The sequence below is a fragment of the Diceros bicornis genome, chromosome 36, assembly GCF_020826845.1.
Source record: "Diceros bicornis minor isolate mBicDic1 chromosome 36, mDicBic1.mat.cur, whole genome shotgun sequence".
NCBI lineage: Eukaryota > Metazoa > Chordata > Mammalia > Perissodactyla > Rhinocerotidae > Diceros > Diceros bicornis.
The window spans coordinates 18,087,068-18,111,857 of record NC_080775.1 but is presented as its reverse complement, the minus strand read 5'-3'; the positions used below and the strand labels follow the sequence as shown (position 1 = coordinate 18,111,857).

Genomic DNA, 24,790 nt, shown 5'->3' with positions numbered 1-24,790 from the left:
TTCAAGTCACACAAGGCTAGAATTCCAGATTTCTCAAACTGGAAGGATCGCAGAATTCTGTAACATTGACCGTGGGCTGCGGATTACAATTCAGAAAAGAGGGGTAGAGTTTAACCCACTTTTAGCTATCTTCACTGTCAAGATTAGGAAATTTCCTAAGTATCATACATAATATTTCTAAACATGGAAGAACATTTTGGTGTTCACCTCATCTGTTTGAATCTCATGAGAATTAAGAAAAACAACCAGCAAGTCAGAAGCGTTTTCACTGGGGTTAAAATTGTGGCACTTAGACGGCTCCCTCACTGACATCTACGTCAAGAAAGGACTGTTATTCTGGTTGTATCAGCATAGGTTCCTGCCTTCCAGATTTTTTTCCTTATGATACATTACTTTTTATTTACTTCCAGGACAATAGCTGGATTCTGCCACATCATTAGGCAATCCCAATGGTCCTGTTCCACATGTTATCTTGAAGATTGTTTATTTTACTTTTCTGCTCCAGGATACATGTAACCGTATATTCTGCTTTTGTTCTGATTGACTTTCCATTGATTTGCAGTCTTCCATATTTCTTTTGTTAATTTATGTCATTTTTATTTGCCTTATTCTGACCCATGAGAAGGGATAATCATTATGACTTTCACTTTAAGACATTTAAGTTATAAACAAGTCTCAAAGAAGGTGACCTTGAAAAAACACTTGTTTATCTTGCAGAGACCAGAATTTAAGGAGCAAAACAATATAAAATTTCCCAGGTTCAATTCCTTCATAAGATTATAGAGAATGAAAAGTAATGACCTAGTTAGCATTAGTGTCAGCAAGGACCCCTTTAGGACATACATGTTGCAATTTTACAGACCCAATACTATAATAATCCTTCTCATTCCATGGTATGATAGCACTTTGACAATTAAAACTTAAATATAGATGAAATCATTATTTTAAAAAATATGGTTGGTTAATTAAGTCAAACAGCTATTTAATTCAATGACAAATTCAGTTGAACTATTTTCCAAAGCATAAACAAAACAGCTGACTGTTTAACCGAACTTTTCATCTTTTAGCTGGCAATATAATCATCATCCATAGATGCAGAGCTAGAGCACAAGGAAGTGAAGATCACTTTTTGACACTTATAAAAATTTCACTCATTCCACTTAAATTCAGTAAAAGAATGTCAATATCTTCTGTAGCTCAAATTACGTTTCTTCTGCCTACAATTTACTTTCTTGGATTATGCAGACTATTTCTTTAGCCTTTTATATAATCTATATTCTTCTTCTCTTCTCCCCATCTATCCTTCCATTTTATTGCTATTTCTCTGTCTCACATTTTCAGTGTTTAGAAAAACAAAATAGGAAAGCCACAAAGCTTACCATTTCCACCAAGGATAAATATAAGAACATCCCAGCAGTAACTGTTAAGATCCAGTTTTGAACACATGGATCCGTTGACACGGAGAGACCAATATACAGTCCTATGAAGGCAGTTAGAGCACTTATAAAATTCATCAGAATGGCAATCTTAATAGGAAGTCCAGAGCTTAAGAGCACAGCAAAGTCTCCTGAAAATTTAAGGGGAAAATGAAAATATAGTTATCATTTAATTGATGATGCCTTTGCCAGAGTCCTGTGCTATTAGTTTGCTTGACATTCTAGCAACTGGGACCAATTTTATAAGTAAAGTTGATCAGTTAATAAAGCACTTTCCTATATGTCTCTAGGATTCATAGCCAACTCATTATACTATTAGGAAGTTACATTTCAAGAGCTCTATTCCTTTTACTGCTCCTGGAGATAGCAGACAGAGAGAACTGTGACCTACTCTTCAGTTCCTCATGTCCTGCGACATTTTCAACTCAGACAAATGCAAAATAAAGCACTTGCTGTTCCAGGGTTTCTAAATCTTTTTGCCTGGAAACTTGCCAGGCGAAATCATGAGGTGGTAAACGTTATGCAGGCTTTTATTATTTACTTTTGCAAGAAGTGCTGTGGGGAACGAGAAAACTACTTAATATGAGATTTTAAAATCATGGCAAAAGTTGGTTGGGAAAACAAATTTTTCCTTTTAGAAAACGGTTTACTGCCTTGATGATTATAGGAAAATGAGCTTATTCTCTCCACAACATTCCTCTAAAAGAAGAATTACCTTTTAATCTGAGAGCCCCTATTTCTTAGTTTTGGGGCTTGGGATCAAGCTAAAACTCAATAAATAGACACCTAGGGACTCAGTTTCCTAGTTCTGTTGTATAATTGGTCCTATGAATGGGTCTTAAAGCATCTTTTCTGGCCTGCCACAATCTGTCACACTCTCCTGTGGTTTTATTATAGTAGCTAAAAGCAGAACCATAGGGGATGGCACCCAGACCAGCAAGGACCTTGGATAAACTGCTCTGAGAGGGATGGGTCAGTGAGGAGTTGGTGACAGGACTTTGGGCAATAGACACTTAACACCAGAGGGCAGGGGTGGCCCAAGGGGACAATGTAGGCCCGAAAGTGGGAACAGGATGAGTGACTGTCAAAAGCCCTCTCTTTAGGGCATGTGTTTTCCCGAGACCAGCCTCTACTCTTCTGCGCCTGTCTCAGAAATGCCTATTCTGTCTCATCTTGGTTCCTGAGAGGCAGAATTTGATTTACAGGGCTATTAAGATTATCCAGAAAAAGAGTCTTATGCACATCTGCTACCATACGCCTGTCATTTCAATTTTATGCTCAGCTTTACACTTTTTGTGTAAATCGAGTTGATGAAACCATGGTTTGGCTTTAATTTAAATGTTATTTTATCTCATTGGCCTGTTTGCTGACATAATGGGTAAAGTTCCCCTCTTAATGTTTTTCCCACATGTAATATGCAGATTTTAAAGTCCTTGCCAAAGTTCTTTAAAAGGTTTCTCTGAATGACTTTCTCCCATCTAGAATTCTCCAGAATCCAAAAAGAGTCACTTCTGGCCCTGGGAAATATGATAAAGGAGTCTAATTGAATTTCATCCCAAGGTACAGGAATTTTTTTATCAAGTTCTCTTCTTATGGTTTAAATAAATCATGAACAGAAAATATTTATCTTTCAATTGTAGGTTAGAAAAAGAAGCCTAGTAAATCATAGCTAGAAATATATTATGATTTTCTCAACAAGCAGGAAACAGTGATTCTACTGTCAGACTTACCCATTTCATGTGGAATTTCATGACACAAGATAGCAATTGTTGTGGTCACTCCCGACTCGGATGAAGATGAGAAGGCTGCTCCTATTACCAGGCCGTCTGCAAAATTATGCAGGCTGTCTCCAACCAGTATCATTATTGCCAACAAGCTAATGGTTTTGCCTACAGAACCAAATAAAGGTGTGAGAAGCATTAACAGAGCACAGGAATCGTTCAAATACGACCCAACTTTCCCACCCACCCTTGATGTTCTTAAATTCCATCTAAGCTATCCCACTTTGTTTCAGCTTTCAAAATAAGTCAGGCCTGGAGGTGCAAATGTGGTAACCAACACAATTTTTCTAACAGGTCTTACTAATAATGAGATCAATTATGCACTGGCATTCTCTATTCTATCACCTTGTCCACCTATGCCAAAAGATGAAAATTTAAATAATATTGTTATAACCTCCCAAAATGCCACTGATGATCTCTCCATGTGTGTCTTTTTTGTGTGTGTGTGTGAGAAAGATTAGCCCTGAGCTAACATCCGTTCCCAATCCTCCTCTTTTTGTTTTTTTTTGTGCTGAGGAACATTGGCCCTGGGCTAACATCTGTGCCCATCTTCCTCTACTTTATATGGGACGCTGCCATAGCATGGCTTGACAAGCAGTGCTTCGGTCTGCACCAGGGATCTGAACCCCTGAACCCCAGGCTGCTGAAGCAGAGTGTGCAAACTTAAGCACTACACCACCAGGCTGGCCCCTTCTGTGTGTCTTTTGTAAAGCATTTTAAAATAATTTAATACCCTCTCTGAAGAACTCCCCAACTATGACCACGACAGAACCACTACCAACTGGCTGATTCCAAAGTTAGCTTTGAAACAATTACTGAATATTCTTCTCTTTCTGAAAAATAACTTTCAGTACTAGACCAGCTAGACATTGAACAAAACAAAGAGAAGCTGTTTTCTTGGGATTCTATTATATAATATCCATTATCTGATTACTAGAGAGTCAATGAAACAATTTAGATCATAACTAGGTTCAAGTTTTTAATGGACAGAATTTCTGTTTTCAAAAACCTAAAATTGTATTTTAGTATAACCCAAATATGGAGTAGAACGACTAACAAATATAAAAAATATTTCGGGGACAACACTTATTCGGATGGTAAACTGTCTAGGTATACCATTTGATAAGAATAGCCATTAAAATCAACTGTCACACTGGGGCCGGCCCGGTGGCGCAGTGGTTAAGTGCACGTGCTCTGCTTTGGCGGCCCAGGGTTCACAGGTTCGGATCCCGGGTGCGCACCAACGCATCACTTGTCAAGCAAGCCTGTGACAGCGTCCCATATAGAGTAGAGGAAGATGGGCACGGATGTTACCCCAGGGCCAACCTTCCATGGCAAAAAGGGGAGGATTGGCATTGGATGTTAGCTCAGGGCTGATCTTCCTCACACACACACACACAAAATCAATTGTCATAGTCTAAAACTTCATTATACATCAGTTGATGTACACACACTGTGTGACAAGTGGACATAGTAGTTGTTACTGTTAGAACTGAACATAATATTCTAATAATTGTACACTCAGGAAAAATAGGAAGAGGTTACCTCCTGGTTTCTGTTATGTGGTCTATGACTGTAAGAGGAGCATATTATAATACGGTTTGTTATTTTACTTGGGGAATACGATTTGACTCATTTCATATCCCACACCATGAAATAAGTAACTTCAGTAACATAAACAGCATATACAGCCCAGGCTATCGGCCAGGAGACAGCTGTATTGACTGCATTGCAAAGACATCTCATATATTTGACTTCTAAAAATCATGCCTTAGTTACAATTATCCTGGAAGACTCACTTATATCCTCCAGTGGTTTCCTAATTCATTTTATTCTTTATTAAAAATGAGCAGATTTTAGGCAACAGTCAGAAAAACACAGAATAAATATAAAATTATTGAACTCACTCAGAGAGTTCTTATTGGCATTGCCTAGAAGCTCCCAGAATCTAACAATGCTACCAGGTCGCTTAGCTCTTCCTCTCAATTTTCAGAAATCAAGCTCTTCTTTGTGAAAATAAGATAAACTAAAATAATTTAATGTAATATATCTGACAACATTGCAGCATGCAGATAAATTGTGCTTTCTATATGCCTACATGGAGTTTTGATATTAGTAGCATATATTCAAATGGAAAATTTTTACCCAATTTGTACTCTACTAAGAAATAGTGTGGCCTATTTTTGTTGTCTATTATTTTATTATCTCTAATTATGGATTTCTAAATGTCAGTTCCCGGACATGTAACATGCCACAAGGCAAATATACATATTTGCATGGAAGCCACAAGGAACACATTGTGCATATTATTTATGATAATTTAAACATGATTCAGCAGAAGATAAGACAAATCCTCACTGGTAATTTAGTGTACGCGTTACAGAATTATTGATAATATTTTACCTTTCCTTATGTACCTGGCAGTCATATTGAGTTCCACGTTTCTGACTTATCAGAGGTTTTCCATGCTAAAACATGGGCTGGATCTTGTACCATTTTGCTTTTTGTTTATTTAAATCAGACTGTGGATAGGATTTTTGCATCCTGTCTTTTGAAACACAAGCTGAGTTCCACCAATGAGGTAATATGAAGCAAGTAATCAAATATTTGAAGCTAATTCAATATGTCCCTGGCAAAAGGGCAGTTGAGTAATCGAATTTGGATTTGTTAACTATTCATTCTGTATGCCAAGCTTGCTATCTGAATTGGAAAGATAAGAGGCCTACAAAATATTTGAATCAGACCATCATTACTCCTGATCTAGCATCTGCTCCCTGCTCCTAATTTGACTAGGCGTGTCCTTCTTTCCTCTTCCTTTCTTTCAAAAACAAAAACAAAGAATTGTCTATTGCAGACCCACTAGGTATGAGGCATTCTAAATTTCTCCTGGAACTAAAGATTTAGAAGGAAAAATATTATTAACGTCCTGAGAGCAGAATTGGACAGAGTACGTAATTACATTTTTTTAATCAAATAAATAAACTATAGGAGTTAATATATCTAACATATTTAGAACAGTAATTGCTACAATCATGTTTGTTCTTATTAGTATATATATCTCCAACCACATTGCAAATGAGGAATAAAGACTATTTTTTCATTTTATTCTCCGGTGGATACACAGTGCCTGAAACATTGCACATCTTCGAACATTTCTTGAATGAAAGAATGTAAGAGAATACAAGGATGCATGCATGAAGGAATAATAACAAAGAAACTGTTGGTTCATTAGCATTTTCTTAGTTCCTCAGTGCTGGAGCTTACCAGCTATGTAATCCTGGGTAGTGACTTACTTTCTCTCCTATTTGGTCTCTTTATTTGTGTAATTTGGATAATAATTATTCTTCATTAAATTGTAGGAGGATTAAATCAGGTAAACCATGTTAAGTGTTTAGCACTGTGTCTGTATATAAAAAGTGTTCAATAAATGGTAGCTATTCTTATTATTGGGAAATTAACTTATTACGGTAGGATAGGAATAACTAATCACGACTGCTTAACATTAAAACGTTGGGAAGTGTGTGTCACAAAAGGGTAATATAAATGAGAAAAATGGGCAAAGATTCAGGAGCAACTGATGAAAACCAAAATAGACCAAAAAAAAAAAAAAACCTTCAAAGAATTATTCAGAAACATCAGCAAATGGGAGGAAAGGCCTATCCATCAATTGGTCAATTCAATTCAGAAATAGGTAAAATCACAGAAAGAAAAAGTTTGGTTGAAAATTATATGAACAAACGAGTTATAGAATTAAGATGTGAAGAATGAGGTGATCACTGATTTGAGCTCTACCATCTCAATGGCAATATCACAAATGAGACAGACATTTGGAATGAATTTCAGTAGACTGTGATAGAAGACAAAAAAACCAATGATGTTTCCAGACTTCACATATAAGTGAAAGGCTCAGTCATCGCGTAACCGTGATTTTAAAGGAGCCGCAATAACCACATAAGTATTTACACTAATTGAAGTTTTCAGAGGATCAATTTTAAACAATCGGGGGAAACACCATTTTTAAACAATGCAGTAAAATTGACATTAACGTGTAGTATGTTTGAAAGACTGATAAGAATGAGTCTTTACTAAAAATTTTATTTGGTGAACACAATGCAGTCTATACAGAAACTGATATATAATAATGTACACCTGAAATTTACAGAATGTTATAAACCAATATGACCTCAATAAAATAATTAAAATAAAATAAAAAAATTAAAAATAAATTTATTGCAAAGGTTTTAATAATGAACTACATACCCAACAGGAAATCTATGCGGTTTTCACACATTTATCTTAAAGCAGACATAACCTTTTCCTATGGCACTTTATACATTTAAAGTTTAGCTTTTTAAATTTGGTACTCACATTTTCTATTGGAGGCTGTCATACTGCCCAGATGAATTTCAGGTGCCTGTGAATCTTCTGGGCCTTTCTATTTTAAATTAAAAAATAAATGATGAAAGACAAGCAATAGTCATCATTTTGTTGAAAAATGAAACATATGAAGAGTTATGTTGATTTTAAAAGACATTTTAATACTCTAAAGTGTATCAGAACTTCTAAACTTCATAGACAAACATAGAAGGTAGAGCTGAGGGTGTGCAAGCACAGTTTTGGCACTATCTACATTTAGATGAAAATAGCACTCTTATGTAGATCAGAATCTTCCATAGAGAGCTAGAGGCTATTGAGACAGCCTGTAATTCAGACTCTTAAATTATGTAAGCCTTTATGAAACCCAAAACCTGTAGAAAAAAAATGATTCTTGAATCTTGACCTAATTTGGCTCTTCCCCTGTACGGTGGATTGTGGATTAGGATTCCCTTTCTGATCTTTAAGCAGATCGTGTATTCTGAATGGAGAAGAAACTCATGTGAACTCAACACCTCATTTCATTCCTCATAGCATAACATTCCGTTTTTGTAGCCTCACCAGTCAGTAAAAGAATCTTGCTGATTAAGAAAGTAGATCAAGGGGCCGGCCCTGTGGCTTAGCGGGTAAGTGTGTGTGCTCCGCTGCTGAGGGCCCGGGTTCAGATCCCGGGCGCGCACCAACGCACCGCTTGTCCAGCCACGCTGAGGCGGCGTCCCACATACAGCAACTAGAAGGATGTGCAACTATGACATACAACTATCTACTGGGGCTTTGGGGAGAAAAAGGGAAAAAAAGGAGGAGGATTGGCAATAGATGTTAGCTCAGGGCCGGTCCTCCTCACGAAATGAAAAAAAGAAAGTAGATCAACTGACTTGCCAAAGACATGTTTAATAAATTTAAAAAGTTTTTTCATCCTTTGATATGACAGAGAAGTGAGATTTCGAAATTGACTTCTATGAGTTAAGATTACATGATTTTATTTCAGAAACTGACTCATGGTTCAATTTCAGGAAATTCACTTTCCCTCCTCATGCCTCAGATTCTTGTTTTATTATGTGAAAAGAATACTTTTTATCTGCTCATTGAACATGTCCTTTTAAAAGCATATTCATATAATTCTATCACCCAAAGTTGTGAAACTTGGAGATAAATTTTATGTGAGACACAACATCTTTTTCTTTTAAATGTAAAACAGAGAAAGTAAATTTAAAGTTCACAAGTTAGAATAACAGTAGCTATTCAAAACATGTGACAGGTTATTTTTGGAGAAGGGATGCTGAGAAGTAAGATAGGATCCAAAGGATACAGAGTTAGAGGAGGTAGACAGACATTTTGCCTGAAATTGGTGCATCTAGAAACAAAAAAATGTGATTTTTTTTATATTACATCAAAATCCTGATTATAATCAAAAGGTTCTCTAGTGCCATTAAAAGACAGGAGTTCAAATATTTATTCTAGGATTTTTTTTTCAAAAAGCTATATATTGTCACACTATGTAAAAGAATTTAGAGGAAAACATCCAAAACTCCTCGTTGATTTGAAAGGCTTATGAGTTCCCCTCCTTCCTGAAAAATCAGAAATTGAACCAGTCAAGCAATATTAATATTTAATATTATTTCTATTCACTTTAGATTGATCTTGCATCTCAAATAACAAAAGAAATGGTGAATATATTATTAGTGAGCTAGAGTATTCAAATAGTTCCAAACTCATTCAGTCAGCATCAGAGATTGCTTATATGCACCTTGAGGTTCTGGACTCTTCATTCAAACAGAAGGAATAAAGTCAGCATTAAAGTTATTTTTAAAACTAATTCAGACTAAAGTTCTCTTCTTTCAAACCACATGTGAAGTATCTAAGCAATAAACACAATAAGGCTTTTAAAATCATTTTTCTAAAGGAAAGTTTTTGTTCGTATGTCTGAGTTAGCTCTAGACTTGCAGTCTACTTGCCAGACTTCTGTTTTGCTGTGTTAATGTCTTAGGAATAGCTTACTCATCTCTACTCAGTTACGAATCTATCTTGAACTGTAAACCCCTCCCCCAGGGCCACTTATAAAGGCAAGTTTTCTAACAATTATATATTACTTTCATATTTTTCCTGTCCCTTTACTTGTTACTTTGAGAATGGGAATATTGTTTAGAACCTGATTGGAGGTTGTGTTTTGAGAATTCACGTGAAAGATTTTGTCATGGAAAATTCAACGTAACAGAAGGCACTTACTTGAGACATCTCATTGGGCAGAATCGGTTCCCTCCTGCATTAAGAAGCGGTGCACTAACTCCTAGATCCCCACTCCTAGAGGCACTAACTCCTTGCTCAGCATCTGGCCCCACCTAGTCATGGCTAAGGATTACTCAGAATGGAAAACCTAAAGGTCAACTGGTTTATGAAGACTTGTAAACAAAATGATTAAGGAGATACATACTACGTCAATCTGACCCATATGTGTTTCAAAGTGATGCAGATAGCAATGATTTGAATCTGTGGAAAATGCTTTTTACCCTTTAAAACAGCTTTCAGGTGCTTGGCAAAGTTTTCCAAACTATTAATCATGATCAAGAATAAGTAAATCAGGAGTGGATTTTATTTATCTATCCTACCGATTTTTATCTATTCATTGAGGTATAAAGGAAAGATGGTAATAAAATCAGTAGAATATTTCAGATCAGTAACCTACCAACTGGATAGTTGAAGCAGATTTGCCTCTGCCTGACTGGTCACTTAATTCAGAGTTGAGTGCAAGATGGTGGGAATGTCCCACATGCCCATTAACCAAAGACATGCCCTGCTGGATGAGGATGGTATAAAATTAGTGCTGAAGCCAAAAGAACACAGGTGCAGCCTTTGTCAATTCCATGGTTCCATTCAACATTTTGCTTACTGCCCAAAGTGGTGGGTGGCACAAAAAGAGTACCAGGAGAATCTCATTGTGATAAATACTTGCTAAAATGTCTCACCTTGGAGAAGCACAGGACTGCTCTGAAACACACGCATATTCAGAATGCTTTAAGAATGCAACTTCAAAAATATCTAGTTAACAATTTTAAAATGCTTGAACAGTGGTAGTTTTTATATTATCTTTTTTATTTACTACAAAATTAAATTTTGAATTCTTTCTAATGGAGCTACCAAAAAGATGATAACTGAAACTGTATTGCACCCTATAACTACTAAATTAATGTCTCCAGAAATGTATTCATCAATTAAAGCACTTGTAGCTTCTAAAACATTCACCTTCCTTTTATTTTATGCAGTATCATGAATCTTCAAATTATGTTCTTAAAACTTATTTTAAGTTCCCTGACAAGTCCAAGGATAATCTGAATAAACTCTACATTTTTGGATGTTCAGAATTTATTTCATTCATTTCCATCCTGGTTAAATTTCTAATTGTTATGCGTAGCTTGATACGTTGGCTTTGTAATCTGGTTTTCCCAGTCCAGGAATGCTAATCTATTGTGTATAAAAGGGAGCTATCCTTGTTTTTTTTTGTTGTTTTTTTTTTCTTCCTATTGAGACTAGAACCCCTTTTGCAGAGGTTAAGCTCCTAAACTTCCAGAGCAGCTGCTGTGTTGAAAGCTGGCATTCCTATTTTTGAATTACTATAACATCCTAGTTTGGGCCTCAGGCCAAAGAACAACCCTGCTTCATTAAAAAAGAAAATTTTTACAGGATTTTGTTTGAAATCTATTTATTATGAAAAGTTTCAACTACACAGAAAAGTTGAAAGAATTCTAATGTGAACAATGAGACACCCAGACCCTAGATCCTACCACTGACATTTCACTGTACTTATTTCATCACGTATCTATCCATCTATCATCCTTCTATCCATCTATAAAACTTTTTTTTTCTTGAGGTAGGCCTATATTGCTATAAATTTCCCTTTTAGTACAACTTTTGCTGCATCCCATGAGTTTTGGTATGTTGTGTTTTCATTTTCATTTGTCTTCAGGTATTTTTTGAAACCATCTTATTTTTTGACACATAAAATAGAATTCTGAATGAATTTAGGAGTGACAATAAACAAAAAGTGCTGCTATTTTAAAAGACTACTAAAGTTTGCCCTGGGAACAGGCATTATATATGATGTGAATAGGTAGAGAGCCAGGGATTAAGAAGAAAACCAGAGGCTGCAGAGCCCCAGGATTTTGTAAGAAAAATTTGCTTTATTTTAATCTCCTGGAGTCTTTTGCAAGCATTTATCTTTTTAACCATCCCACCAAACAGTTAAACCTATTTTATTATAGGATAATGTGCAAGAGCAAAAAAAAAAAAATCCATAAAAAAACCACACTGCATTTTATGTTTCATCATATATGTAGAAAATGATCAAACACAGGCACAATGAAAGCAATTATTCAAGCTGGGAAAAAGATTTGTCACAAATCCCATTCCTGAGCTTCTTGTTTTTATAATTTTAAATGCTCTTAAGATAGAAAATGAAGTGTAATTTTGTGAATTTTCAAAGTTTTTGTTTGCTTGTTTATTTGTTTTTGGTTTGGAAAGATTTCAAAACGCTGATGAGTGCTAGGCATTTTGGGCCCCCTCATTCCCAGACATGAAATAGTCTCCTGTTTCTAAACTAGCCATGGAGGTCGAATAGCAGATTGTAGCAAGCAGATGAACTGGCCAGCAACAGGTGTTTAAACAATTAATAACCGTAAGTATAGGAAAGCTGCCAGTCAGAATGATCTGTGTATTCTGGAAATCAAAGCCCCATCCCTTATATAGCCAACTTCATGAATATGTCAATTACTTTTGAACAAGCACTTTTGAAATAAAAGAGTATTATAAAGCCCTAAAGTAAAAGAAATAGAACTTAAAATATACCTCAGCACCTGGTGATATAAGAAGAATAAAACATTTTTCTATTAAGAAAAATCCATGGATGCCTCCAATTAATCCCAACAGTTTCCAGATATGACCTTTGCTTTCATGGAAATGTCCAAACTCTGAGGCTTCCTGCTTATGTAAACCAAGAACCTAGAAAAGAAAGAGACATAGAGAAATAAGTTTTGATGACTTAAATATATTTTTTTTTAATAATTTTATTTATTTTTTTTCCCCCAAAGCCCCAGTAGATAGTTGTATGTCATAGTTGCACATCCTTCTAGTTGCTGTGTGTGGGATGCAGCCTCAGCATGGCCGGAGAAGCGGTGCGGCGGTGCGCGCCTGGGATCCGAACCCGGGCCGCCAGCAGCAGAGCGCGCGCGCTTAACCACTAAGCCACGGGGCCGGCCCCTGATGACTTAAATATTAATTAGTAGGTTCAGTACTGAATATATTCAACTTTCATTCTGGGGAATCCTATGACAACTCCTGAAATCATTCAAAGCCAGTTTGCTTTAGATGTATGAATACTTCCACTATATGATTTAATCAGGGTCAAATAAAATGTGTACAAGAGAAAAGAAAGGAGAGCTTTGAACACCTTCTGCTAATGCATAGAATGAAGCCTAAGCTTATTTCAGCAAGTGGACTAAACTTTCATACATTCTCAGTCCTTTAGCTAAATTTTTTTTCAAGAGTACAATCTATATCTGTTTGTACAGCAATGCTTTCTAACTGATCAATGAATTTAAATCTAGAACAAATATAAAGATCCATTTCATCCAGGATTTATTCTCGCCATGCCCATTGCAATTAAAGAAAACGCTTAATAAATGTTCAGATAAGTTAGAAATCCATTGAAAGACTTTTCCCATGGAGTGCATACTGTATGCCCAGCAATACTGTCAGCTCCCTGAGACACAAAATGATACAAGAAAGGCATTAGGAATTTTCCTCTAGTTGATTCATCCCTTGGTTGACTCATTCCATTGGTTGACCTCATGATTTCTTGTGAGCTAGTAAATCATTATGTATCATATTCCCTCTCCAGGAGAAAGCTGTCTGGGAAATAGCTCAGTGGTTTCCACATTTAGGATGTTACTGACCATTAAATTAAAAAAGGGAAAAAGAAATTATATGTGTATATATTGTACGTATATATATTGGCACATATATGTATGTAGTATTTATGTGTACATACACATGAGTACATGAGTGAGTACAGCCGTCGTTGCTATCCACAGGGGGCTGGTTCCAGGACCCCTGTGGATACCAAAATCATGGATGCTCAAGTCCCTTATATAAAAGGGTGGTAGTATTTGCATGTAACCTATGCACTTCTTCCTATATACTTTAAATCATCTCTAGATTACTTATAATTTCTAATACAATGTAAACGCTACATAAATAGCTGTTATACTGTATTGTTTAGGGAATAATGACAAGAAAAAGTCTGTACATATTCAGTACAGATACAACTATCATAGGCCTTTCAATCCAAGGTTGGTTGAATCCACAAATGCAGAACCAATGGATATGGAGGGCCAACTGTATATATCTGTATGTATCTACATATATACATTGAGTTTATGGACATAACTAAAAACCAATATTTGTTAGTTAACTTTTTCTTTTGGTAAAGACATTAAAGGATACCCACCTAATATTTGTAATTACCATTATTTCACCGAATAGAGAACACTGTAATATCACAGAACAGGAGAAAACCCCACAATCTCGGAAGAAAATGTGGGATCTTTAAGTTGAATAAATTTAGCTAGTTACAAAAGGAAATCATGACAGTGGTATTTTTCTCATTTCTGTGTAGACCTTTGAATGCTTGCCATGGATCACATTCAGGAACCACTGATTTTTCTAGCTTTCCATCACACTTGCACTGCATCTTTCTGCCTCTTCCCAATAACTTTTATTCTCGTCTCTTTCCTCAAGTAAAACAACTGTCTGCTAAATTTCATGAAACCCAGCCAATCTTTTAAGTTCCCCTCTGTGACACGTCTCTGCAGAGCCAGCTGACAGCCCCACCCATCCCCAAGTGTACGCCTCCTGCCTCCAGCTGTGTGCTCCTCCATCTGGGGAGACCCACGAAGCCTTAAGATCCTTTTGCTGTTTCCCAAGATCCTGGGCAGTGAACAGCCCTGCAACCACTGTGGTGACCTAGAAAAAGGCCACGGCCACAGCCTGAAGCCAATAAGCCCTCAAATATTTCCAGAAAATTAGATTACAAGGGAAATTAAAGCTAATAACGGTTTGTTGCATTTCTCCAATGCTCACTTGGTGATTTTCCGAACAGCTAATAATTATTGAGCCTCTAAGCAACAAGAATGACCCTGTAGGAAATTGCCAGAGGCTGGTGGAAAATTTTAACTTCTCAGGCTTTGCAAGAGGGGGATCGTTTGTCTATCATCGTTATCCATCATATGAGATTTCGGAGGGAATACATAACCTTAGCAGAAAACCCTTCTGCCTAAACTCTTGCATCTCCGGTCCTACTCCTTTCATTTCTGAAAATAAAGAGCCTCAGAAGACTTCAACAAAGACCCAGCTTCCAGGCACTTACATTTTTCTTCAGGGAAATCTAGACGCTAATAGTAGGGCAAGAAAGGGAAATTCATTTTGATGGTTCAAACGAAGAGAGGTTAATGATGGTGCTATGACAGAGGTGTGGGCAGGGTCAAGGGAAGGAAGAAGGATAATGAGGAACCCCAGGAAACCATTACCACTCTTAGGGCTGAAAGAGGAAAGGGAAGAAATAACATTACTGGAGCTCAGCGGGAGGCGGAGCTGGGGAGGAGGCCTCCCAGGGAGCTGTGGCACTGCAGGTAATCAGCAGCTTCTAGAGCAAGTGCCCGAGTCAGGAGGGAGCGAGGAAGAAATAACCCTGCTGCTCTCTCCTCCTACCCTGGCTTTTCTGTTGTGCCTCCCACTGGCTGAACCCAAACAACAAGCCAGCCTGCAAGGGAGCTGAGGAGATGCAATCGTCCAGGAAGAGGAGAGAGCAAAGAAGGGCAGAGAATAGATCTGATGAGTGTTGGGGACAACTGGAGAGAAACCAGCGTGTTTATTCATTTTTATTCGTAGATAATTACTATAAGCTTCTTGAATTTTTCTTAATAGGAATCTACATCTGACCACCTTTTTTTTTTAATTTCAAGAATAAGGATAACGTGTGGTGAACCTAATGATTGGTCATCTCTTTTCTCCTACAAGTGCTTTGGGGAAATAATATTCATTTCCAAGGAAAACACGGGCCACACTATCTACTCGGCCAAGTTGCTGTGAAATTTTGCATACACACCTCAGTGGCTAAATGTAAAGAGAAAATAGAAAAACTCCAACTGAAACAAGAAATAGCAGCTTACCTGGGGGATCAGGTGGAGAAGAGCATCCCCAGACAGTGTCCCAACAGCCAGGCCCACAAATAGCTGTAAAATAAGCCTGTAGTTCTCCTCACAGCTGTGGAAAAGGATCAGTGTTGTCCCCAGCAGGGAGCCCAATGTCAACAGTGTCACAGCCACTGTGCTGTAGCCATATTCTAAGTCAAAAGGAGAGTGCACAAACAGAGCCCTCTATTAGTGCCTGTGCTAGTGAAAATGCCAGAGGAATCCATCTTACAATACAGCTGATAGGGATATGAAATTGTTTTGTTAGTGTTATATTGGGTAAAAGGTTTTAATTTTTAAGAAAAAGAATGAAATGACTTTTACCAAATAACCCTGTTGCTTTGAAGTTACCCTGACTAGCCCTTATTAAAAGTCACTGCGGCAAGAAAGAACGTAGCTTGCTTCCTGCTCCCAAAGAAATTAATTTCTCTCAATTTAAACTACAACATCTGCTGACAGACACTGGTAATGATTTCCATCCAATCACATTTAAACTTTTGAAGGCAAAGAAGCAGTGTTACGGAGGGACCATACAGTTTGGGCCCATCGTAGATCTATGTTTGTGTACAAAATGAGAAATGCTTCCAAAAGTTCTCAAAATTATTTGTAATGTCAAAAGTGTTTATTATTCTCAATGACTAAAAGGAGTGATTGTGTTAGTAAAAACTGATCAATGAGTGTCTAGTAGTTGATAATATAAATTTGGACAGTCTACATTTTTGATTATTCCAATAATTTTTTTTCCCCTCCCCAAAGCCCCAGTACATAGTTGTGTATCCTAGTTGTAAGTTCTCCGGGTTCTTCTATGTGAGCCGCCGCCAAAGCTTGGCTACCAACGAACGAGTGGTGTGGGTCTGCACCCCAGAACAGAATGGGGGCCACCAAAGAGGAGCATGCTGAACTTGAACCACGAGGCCATCAGGGCTGGCCATGCAATAATGTTTTATAACTTCTAAATTTATTCTATGTTTCTGGGCTTCTAGATTTTTAAAAATATTCAGAAAGTGCAATTTTTTAATGATTATTCAAATAGAAATGAATATTTATGAGGGGACAAGAAAGAAGGGAGGAAAGGAATGAGAAAGATTAAAAGAGAATTAAAAATGGCTTTCAGAGTCAAGTCTAAACAATTTGGGGATAAAGAGTTATTCATGCCACCATTTTCCTTTGGTTGCAGATATTCAGAGCAAATACTCTCTTTTCTACTTATTTAGGTCTTATTAACAAGTCATAACAAACTGGTTTGTTAACAATGAAGGAAGGTAATTATAAAATTAAACTATCATTTTCTTTAGTGACTACAGATATATAATAAGTCAAATCAAACAATTCTCTTATCATACTACTTAAAGCCCATTGTAGATTTTAAGAAACTATCCTCTTAAAGTTTGTTATAATAGAAGATGTTCCATTCTCATCCTTCTTGTACTTTTCTGGAAACTTCTCTCTCAACATTAGATCATGTTAATGAGACTAGCTGGTAACATGGTAATACGCTTGTGATTTTAAGAGGAACTTAATTAAATTATAAGTTCTAAATTATACAGGAGGCTATATTAAAATAGAATTGATAGCGTACTCAAAGGAGGCAAAAAACTTTCAAACTTGGATTTTCCCATTGTCACCATTATTTTTTTGCTGCTAGGAAATCTCTATAAAATGGTGATTGTTCAATGGATAGAGTTTCAGTTTTGCAGATGAAAATGTTCTAGAGATCTGTTGTACAGCAACGTGAAAATTCTTAATACCACTGAACTGTACACTTAAGAATGGTTAAGATAGTAAATTTCATGTGTTTTTTACCACAATTAAAAATTAAAAAAAAATAAAAATGGTTTGGAATGGTCATACACCTGCCTAGAGTTTTCATTTTGCTTTAATTTAGTAAAAATACCTGTTATCAAAACATCCCTAGAGATATTTAAGCACGTTTCATGTCCCACTCTTCCACAAATAGACTCTGCGTGGGAATGTCATTCGTCTCATCTAAGACGTAAATTAAAGACATTTGAGGGCTTAGCATGAGCACCTGAATGTCTAATAAAGTTCAGACTTGCCACATTTTTATGGTAGCTACAAAAGATCATAAAATGCCAGGAACTCACAAGGACAAAGGAGAGTCTGACACATCCCAGGCAAAAGGCAGAGTTTCAAGTTTTTCAATTCTTCTTCTACCCCTCTCTCCTTTGTCCTGAGGGCAGCTACAGTGTGGTTTCGCAGAAGAATGGATGTTTCCTAACTTAGAGCTTATATATCTTTTTAGGTCTTCCGTGAGTCAGATTTCACCTGCTCTCATGTGGCGAGGACTGCCTGAAAACCATAAAATCTCTGACTTTTGTGGCCATCGGACTCTGCTGACTTACCCCAGGTCCTTACAAAGGTGTCATTGCATCTCACTTGGAGTCAGGTGACTTGCAGACAGGCTCTATTTCCCATCATTACAATAGAATATTTCCCATCATTACAATAGAACTTGACCTGCCAATTAAATTCTTAGCCATTCCTGAACAGCTGCTTTGAACAGGTCTGAAACTTAATTTATACATTGCCCTAACACGCTTTCCTGGAAACTCAATTGAAGGTGGTGCTTAGGGGTTGAGTTTTTGCATACCGAACACTACTCTCTCTCTTTTTTTTTTTTTGGTGAGGAAGATTGGCCCTGGACTAACATCCATTGCCAATCCTTCTCTTTTTGCTTGAGGAAGATTGTCCCTGAGCCAACATCTGTGCCAATCTTCCTCTATTTTGTATGTGGGATGCCTCCATAGCATGGCTTGATGAGCAGTGTGTAGGTCCACACCTGGGATCTGAACCTGCGAACCCTAGGCTACCAAAGCGGAGTGTGTGAACTTAATCACTACACCACCAAGCCAGGCTGCCCCACTATTTTTTTTAATAATGTCTGCTTGTGTCCTCCTGTCTTTAATATGACATCTTATATTTCTTCAATTTCAAAAGGCCAATACAAGCCTTTCCCTTTGGTTGCATAATGCAACATTTTAAATTGAGGACAGTAATGTTTTTCTAGGTTCTTTAGTGAGTATAACTTGTTTGGATTTTTCTCAGGAAGACTATTCCCTAGAAGGGTCTAGCAGTTTATCAGAAAGAGGATAAAACTTTTTTCACGGATCTTCAGTTCAAACCCCCGTTTCAGGCGCCATGCCCAGTAGTAGGAATATAAACATGCTGATTGAAGCTCCCAGGCGCCACCATTCTGTCCTCTTCATCCATTTTTGTGCCATCACTACCACCAGGTGCTGAATTATTTAGCTGCTCACTTTTAATGAAGCTTTTTTCCTCTCAGTAAATGTGGAGTCTTAGATATTTAGGCCTGCCATGTTTTCGTTCACGTAAAATCTCCAAATGAGCCACGTGACGCTGCAGAAACCACTGTGAGTTAGAATTGAACAGCTGAACAATTCAGCTACGACGAGTGTTGCAGACTGTCTCCAAGAGAAAGAAAAACAGCTCTGAAAAAACGTATATAAGGCCTTCAGATCAATGGTAATATTTTAAAGGTTGCATGTGTTGACTGTCACATTCTTTCTATCCATCATGGATGTTCTTAGGCCGCCATATTTTTTTTGTCTTTTAAATATACGGTGCTTTAAATTTACAGAACACATTTTTGTACATACTATCCCGTTGGAACCTCACAGGTGTCCTGCGAAGTCTTACGGCAGAACTCACCTACTGCAATGAGTTAATGGGATACAGGTGAGTACAAATATTGATCCCTTCACTTTCTGGGGCTGCCAGCCAGGTCTCGGAGGCTAGTAGCTCCCTGGACTGCTCACCTCTGTCCCAGAGAAGCCTATTTGGTTTATTCCCACGTGCCTTCCTTTTTTGTATGGGCCATGATGTGTGAAAGGATGGAAAACCCCGCAGGATCTCATTGCTTTCCCACTGAGTAGAGAAAGAGACAGGCTCAGGGAGGTACAGAGTTGCTTAAGATCACAGAGTTGGCTGGGGATAGAGGCAACTCGACTCTGCATTTCTGATAGCAACACTAATGTTCTTCCTCATATACCATGTCAGTTCTCAACTATGGATTTTTCAGATGGTCCATGATTGAGTCAAATATGGGTGACAAAATCAATGTGTACAAAATATAAAATATTCTTGGAAGGTATGGTTAAAGACAAAGACTCTGGCACCAGCTTGCCTGGGTTTGAATCCTAACTCCATCACTTACCAGCTCTGTGCCCTTGGACAAGTCATTTAACCTCTATGTGCCTCAGTTTCCTCATCTGTAAAATGGGGATAGTAATAATATCTAGCTCATAACATTGTGGTGAGGATTACATGGGTTGGTATATGTAGAATGCCTAGAACAGTGCCTGGTATATAAGTATCCTGTGTTCATTATTATAATTGCATATATTGTGTGCATTCGCTTTCTGAGTGAAGAGCTAGAACTTACTCTCCAGAGTGGTGGGTGGCAGCTTTGCTTGTTGGTCCTTGGGCAGTTGGCAAGAGCAGCTGAGCAGTTGCTGGATGATTCCTGGACTCATTAGTTTAAAGTCCTCCTTAGAAATGGGTGAAATGCTGTTCTGTAGAAATATGTCTACCAGCTGCCCAGCAGAGAAGCAAGTCTGTATGGGAAAAACATAGATTGTTACTAACCTTAGCACTGAAACAAATTCACCATCAATTGCCATCCTTGAGAGATCAAAACTAAGCGGAATGGATAAAATGGACACATGAAGACATTACTACACATTTCCCGGCAAAAGTTTTGTCTATAAATAATTTCCAAGGATTATTTTTAATCTCTGATAAAAGTCAGCTGTATCTCACTTTCATTTTGAGTATTATTTAGAATGAGTTTTTTTTAAACTTTTTTTTTAATTCTCTTTTTTTGCTGGGAATTCTCACTGAGCTAACATCTGTTGCCAGTCTTCCTCTTTTTTTTTTCCATCCAAAGTCCCAGTACGTAGTTGTATATTTTAGTTGTAAGTCCTTCTAGCTCTGCTATGTGAGCTGCCGCCACAACACGGCTACTGACAAACCAGTGGTGTGGTTCTGCGTCTGGGAACCGAACCCAGGCCGCTGAAGCAGAGCGTGCCAACTTTAACCACCAGGCCATCAGGGCTGGCCCTAGTATGAGTTTTGCACACTTTTTGCTTTATTGAAAAGATATACTGTATTTTACAACATGTTGCGTGGTATTCTAACCAAGAGACAAAGGAAGGCTTGATGCTTTTGTTGCTTTTCAATGGGATGGCTTTGTATCAGCAAAGCTGACTTCATATGGTAAACAGGAGCTCTGAGGTAATGACGTCATTGTCTTTAATACTCTGATTTAATAAGCCTGTGTAGGCAACACGTATTTTCCAAACCAATAAAAGTAAAATTAATATTTTAAAAAGTGAATGCTGTGTCAACTTGTTGGTGTGTAAACACTAAACGATGTGGCTACCTCTGTCAAATGGCATCCCTTCTCCACAAAAACAGTTGAAATCATTGTTATTCCCCACTGAGTTTTATCTAAATCTTCGCAATTTTTTTTATATTGTATAGGCATATTTATAAGAGATAAGAATTTATAAATAAACAACAAATGCAACCAATCTCTAAAAAATGCCACAAGGCATTTGTCCATCTCAAAAGTATTAAGGGCTGATTTTGTATATCAAAAATTACATTTAAAAGCTTGGGGCAGGCCCCGTTGTGTAGAGATTAGGTTCAGCACGCTCTGCTTTGGCAGTCTGGATTTGCAGGTTCAGGTCCCAGGTGCGGACCTACACCACTCATCAGTCAAAATAGAGGAAGATTGACACAGGTGTTAGCTCAGGGCTAATCTTCCTCAAGCAAAAAAGGAGGAAGACGGGCAATGGATGTTAGCTCAGGGCTACTCTTCCTCACCAAAAAAAAAAAGAAAATAATTACATTTAAAAGTTTTAATATGTGGATAAGAATGGTATATAATTCCACTAGCACAAATGGATGTCTTCTGTTGAAATAAGACCCCTCACGCAATGTCTTTGTGATCTTCAGTTGCAATCAATAAGGTATCTTTTTTTTTTTTTTTTTTTTTTGTGAGGAGATCAGCCCTGAGCTAACATCCGCCAATCCTCCTCTTTTTTTTGCTGAGGAAGACGGCCCTGGGCTAACATCTGTGCCTATCTTCCTCCACTTTATATAGGACGCCGCCACAGCATGGCTTACCAAGCAGTGCGTCGGTGCGCACCCGGGATCCGAACCAGCGAACCCCGGGCCGCCGCAGCGGAGCGCGCGCACTTAACCGCTTGCGCCACCGGGCCGGCCCCAATAAGGTATCTTTTTTAAACCAGTGATTTATAGGCTTGTCTGATTTGACACGCTGTAGAATGTGTGGATTTTTAACAAAGGCATGTTGTTGTTCAAAAAATAGTGATGATATATTTGCTGTTTTTTCCCACATAAAAATCCTTTGTGATGATTCCATGGATAAAAAAGTTTTATCTTGATCAGGAAATGGTTGGTTGCATGGAACAGAATCCACTGAAACCAGTAAAAGCCAAGAGGAGACTGTATTGGAAGGGCACAGAGGATCTCAGAGATTGAAAGGATAGCCATACCTCAAGAGCAAGGCAACTTGAAGCTGGAAATCAGAACTAAAGATATTTTCTCTGTCTCTTCCGGCCAAGTGTTTTCTCCTTTCTGTTTCCCTCTGCATATATCTATTTCCTTTCACAGTCTGGCCTTCTCTCTTTTAGCAAACATATGGCCATATGATCCCCAACTCTCAAGTGACCTTTCTGTCCCAGAACCCAAGACTGGATTGAGTCTGCAAGTCCTGACAGAGATCTGCTTGGTTCAGCAAAGTCAAAGACGGGCTTTCTTGGGTCAGACATCCATCTGGTTTGATCAGTTTTGCACCTGAGATAGGAGGTGGGATCATGCTGTTCAAACATGGCTGCCAGCCTCACTCCTGTGGGTGAGGAAGGCGTTTCTCAGAAAGGAATTGGGCAAGAACTACAAAAAGTCTCTACTACGAAAAGCAACAACAGAAAGCTAAACTCATGATTTTTTTCCCTTTATCAAAATAATTTGCTCCAAAGACCATATTTTCTTTTGTACCATTTGTTACTAATGAAATATAATTACTTCATCATTAAAAACACTGGCAACAATAAAGGGAAGCTAGCAACACACTTTGATGATGAATCTTTCATAATAAATATTCTTATTGAAAAATGCCTGGCTGGGAAGCAAAAGAGTAGAGACATAAACATGAACAGGATGCCACGCATTTTTCCCCAGTTAATTGTCAAGACATTGAATAGTTTCTAGTTTAAGAATACCTTCTCATAGAGTAAGGTTATTCTATTATAAGCTTCTGTGCCCTTGATATTCACTTGCTGTTCCTGAGCTATTTACGTCATTGTTATTTTAAATTTCTTCTGAAATCACTAATACAAATGTCCTTAAAGGTGACACATTACAGTCTATAAAATTTTCAACACAAAATATTTTTAATAAAGAAGAAAACAGAATGAAAATTTAGATTACCCAGTCAAGAACCTTTAAATATCTTTACTCCTTTACATAAAACTTCAATATATATGTATACTTGTGTAGATATCACCTGACTTCTGTGGTAACTTTACAAACATATTCTAAAGCCGTTGTTCCTTAACTTCTGTTTTGAGAATCACTTGGAGGGCTTGTTAAAAGACAGAGTGTGGGACTCTACTCTCAGAGTTTATGATTCAGCAGATCCTGGGATGGGACCTGTGAATTTGTATTTCCAGTAAGTTCCCAGGTGAGACTGATGCTGCTGGTTCAGGGATAATACTTTGAGAACCAATCGTCTAAATAATATAGGCAGGATCCTCGGATCTAGTCTCCTATCTTAGGGTCCCAACAAGAGTCACAAGGAAAAGTGACATGTTGAGGCAGAGAAGAATTGTAGAAGAGGCTGTTTTGTTTATTTTGCATAGTCAGCACAGAAAATAATTATTACTGTTCTCAAAAGATGCATGCCTTAAGTAAGTAATCCCTAAATTTTAATAAATAGCCTTCATTCTTTACGCAAATAGGATCTCCATCAGGGAAATTTGTTCCCTTCCTAAAAGCCAGCTCTAAAGAAGCATTTAAGGAGACTTCACAAACAAGGATTAATATAGGCGTCAACTTTTGTCAAATTCAGTTGAATAAAATAAGTATTCAAACATGAGTTTGAAAGAATCAATTTTAATAAGTGCCTTTTAACAGAAAAGTAAAGTAAAAAAGTAACAGAAATTCACTTTTAAAATATGTATTATGCAAAGTGAAATAAGTCAGAGGGAGAAGGTCAAATACCATATGATTTCCTTCATTAAGTAGTAGATAATAACAACAATAAACAAACACATAGAGACAGAGATTGGATTGGTGGTTACCAGAGGGGAAGGGGGGAGGGAGGAGGGTGAAAGGGATAATTCGGCACATGTGTGTGGTGATGGGTTGTAATTAGTATTTGGGTGGTGAACACGATGTAATCTATGCAGAAATAGAAGTATAATGATGTACACCTGAAATTTATACAATGTTATAAACCAGTGTGACTGCAATAAACAAAAAACTAAAAATAAATAAATAAATAATAAAATAAAATATGTAATAGCAAAAATATGTGATATTGTCCAATAACATATAAGAACAGCATTCAGTAGTGTTAGGAATTTGAGAAATTTTGCTTTTTTAGGATACAGATTGTGCTCAATAATAATATTGCTTGTCTAAGATACAAATAAAAATAGTTCTATTTGTTTAAATCAACGTTTCCTAAACAATAGCATAGTTGTTAAGAGTACCGAATATGCTCTCAGACAACCTATGTACATATCCTCAGTTTCTGTGAACTTAAGTAATTACTTATTAGCTCTATGCCTCAATTTCCTCATCTGCAAGATGGAATAATATAACCTAACCTCATATAGTTGTATTAATTAAATGAGGCAATGCAGGTGAAATAGCACAATGTCTAAAA

At 37.3% G+C, this 24,790-nt stretch overlaps 1 protein-coding gene across 3 annotated transcripts in view; it reads right to left on the bottom strand.

The window, feature by feature from the left end:
- Window positions 1-24,790, bottom strand: part of SLC39A12 (solute carrier family 39 member 12) — a 75,896-nt gene that overhangs the window by 33,480 nt on the left and 17,626 nt on the right. The window contains exons 5-11 of one of the 3 annotated variants that reach the window (XM_058532500.1): window positions 20,255-20,426; window positions 15,811-15,983; window positions 12,431-12,583; window positions 10,275-10,385; window positions 7,586-7,652; window positions 3,167-3,325; window positions 1,380-1,567 (exon numbers count right to left, since the gene is read on the bottom strand). In XM_058532500.1, the coding sequence (XP_058388483.1) occupies window positions 1,380-1,567; window positions 3,167-3,325; window positions 7,586-7,652; window positions 10,275-10,385; window positions 12,431-12,583; window positions 15,811-15,983; window positions 20,255-20,426 (1,023 nt within the window). The remainder of the gene's footprint in view (window positions 1-1,379; window positions 1,568-3,166; window positions 3,326-7,585; window positions 7,653-10,274; window positions 10,386-12,430; window positions 12,584-15,810; window positions 15,984-20,254; window positions 20,427-24,790) is intronic. The other 2 variants (XM_058532501.1, XM_058532502.1) reach the window with 2 other exon arrangements.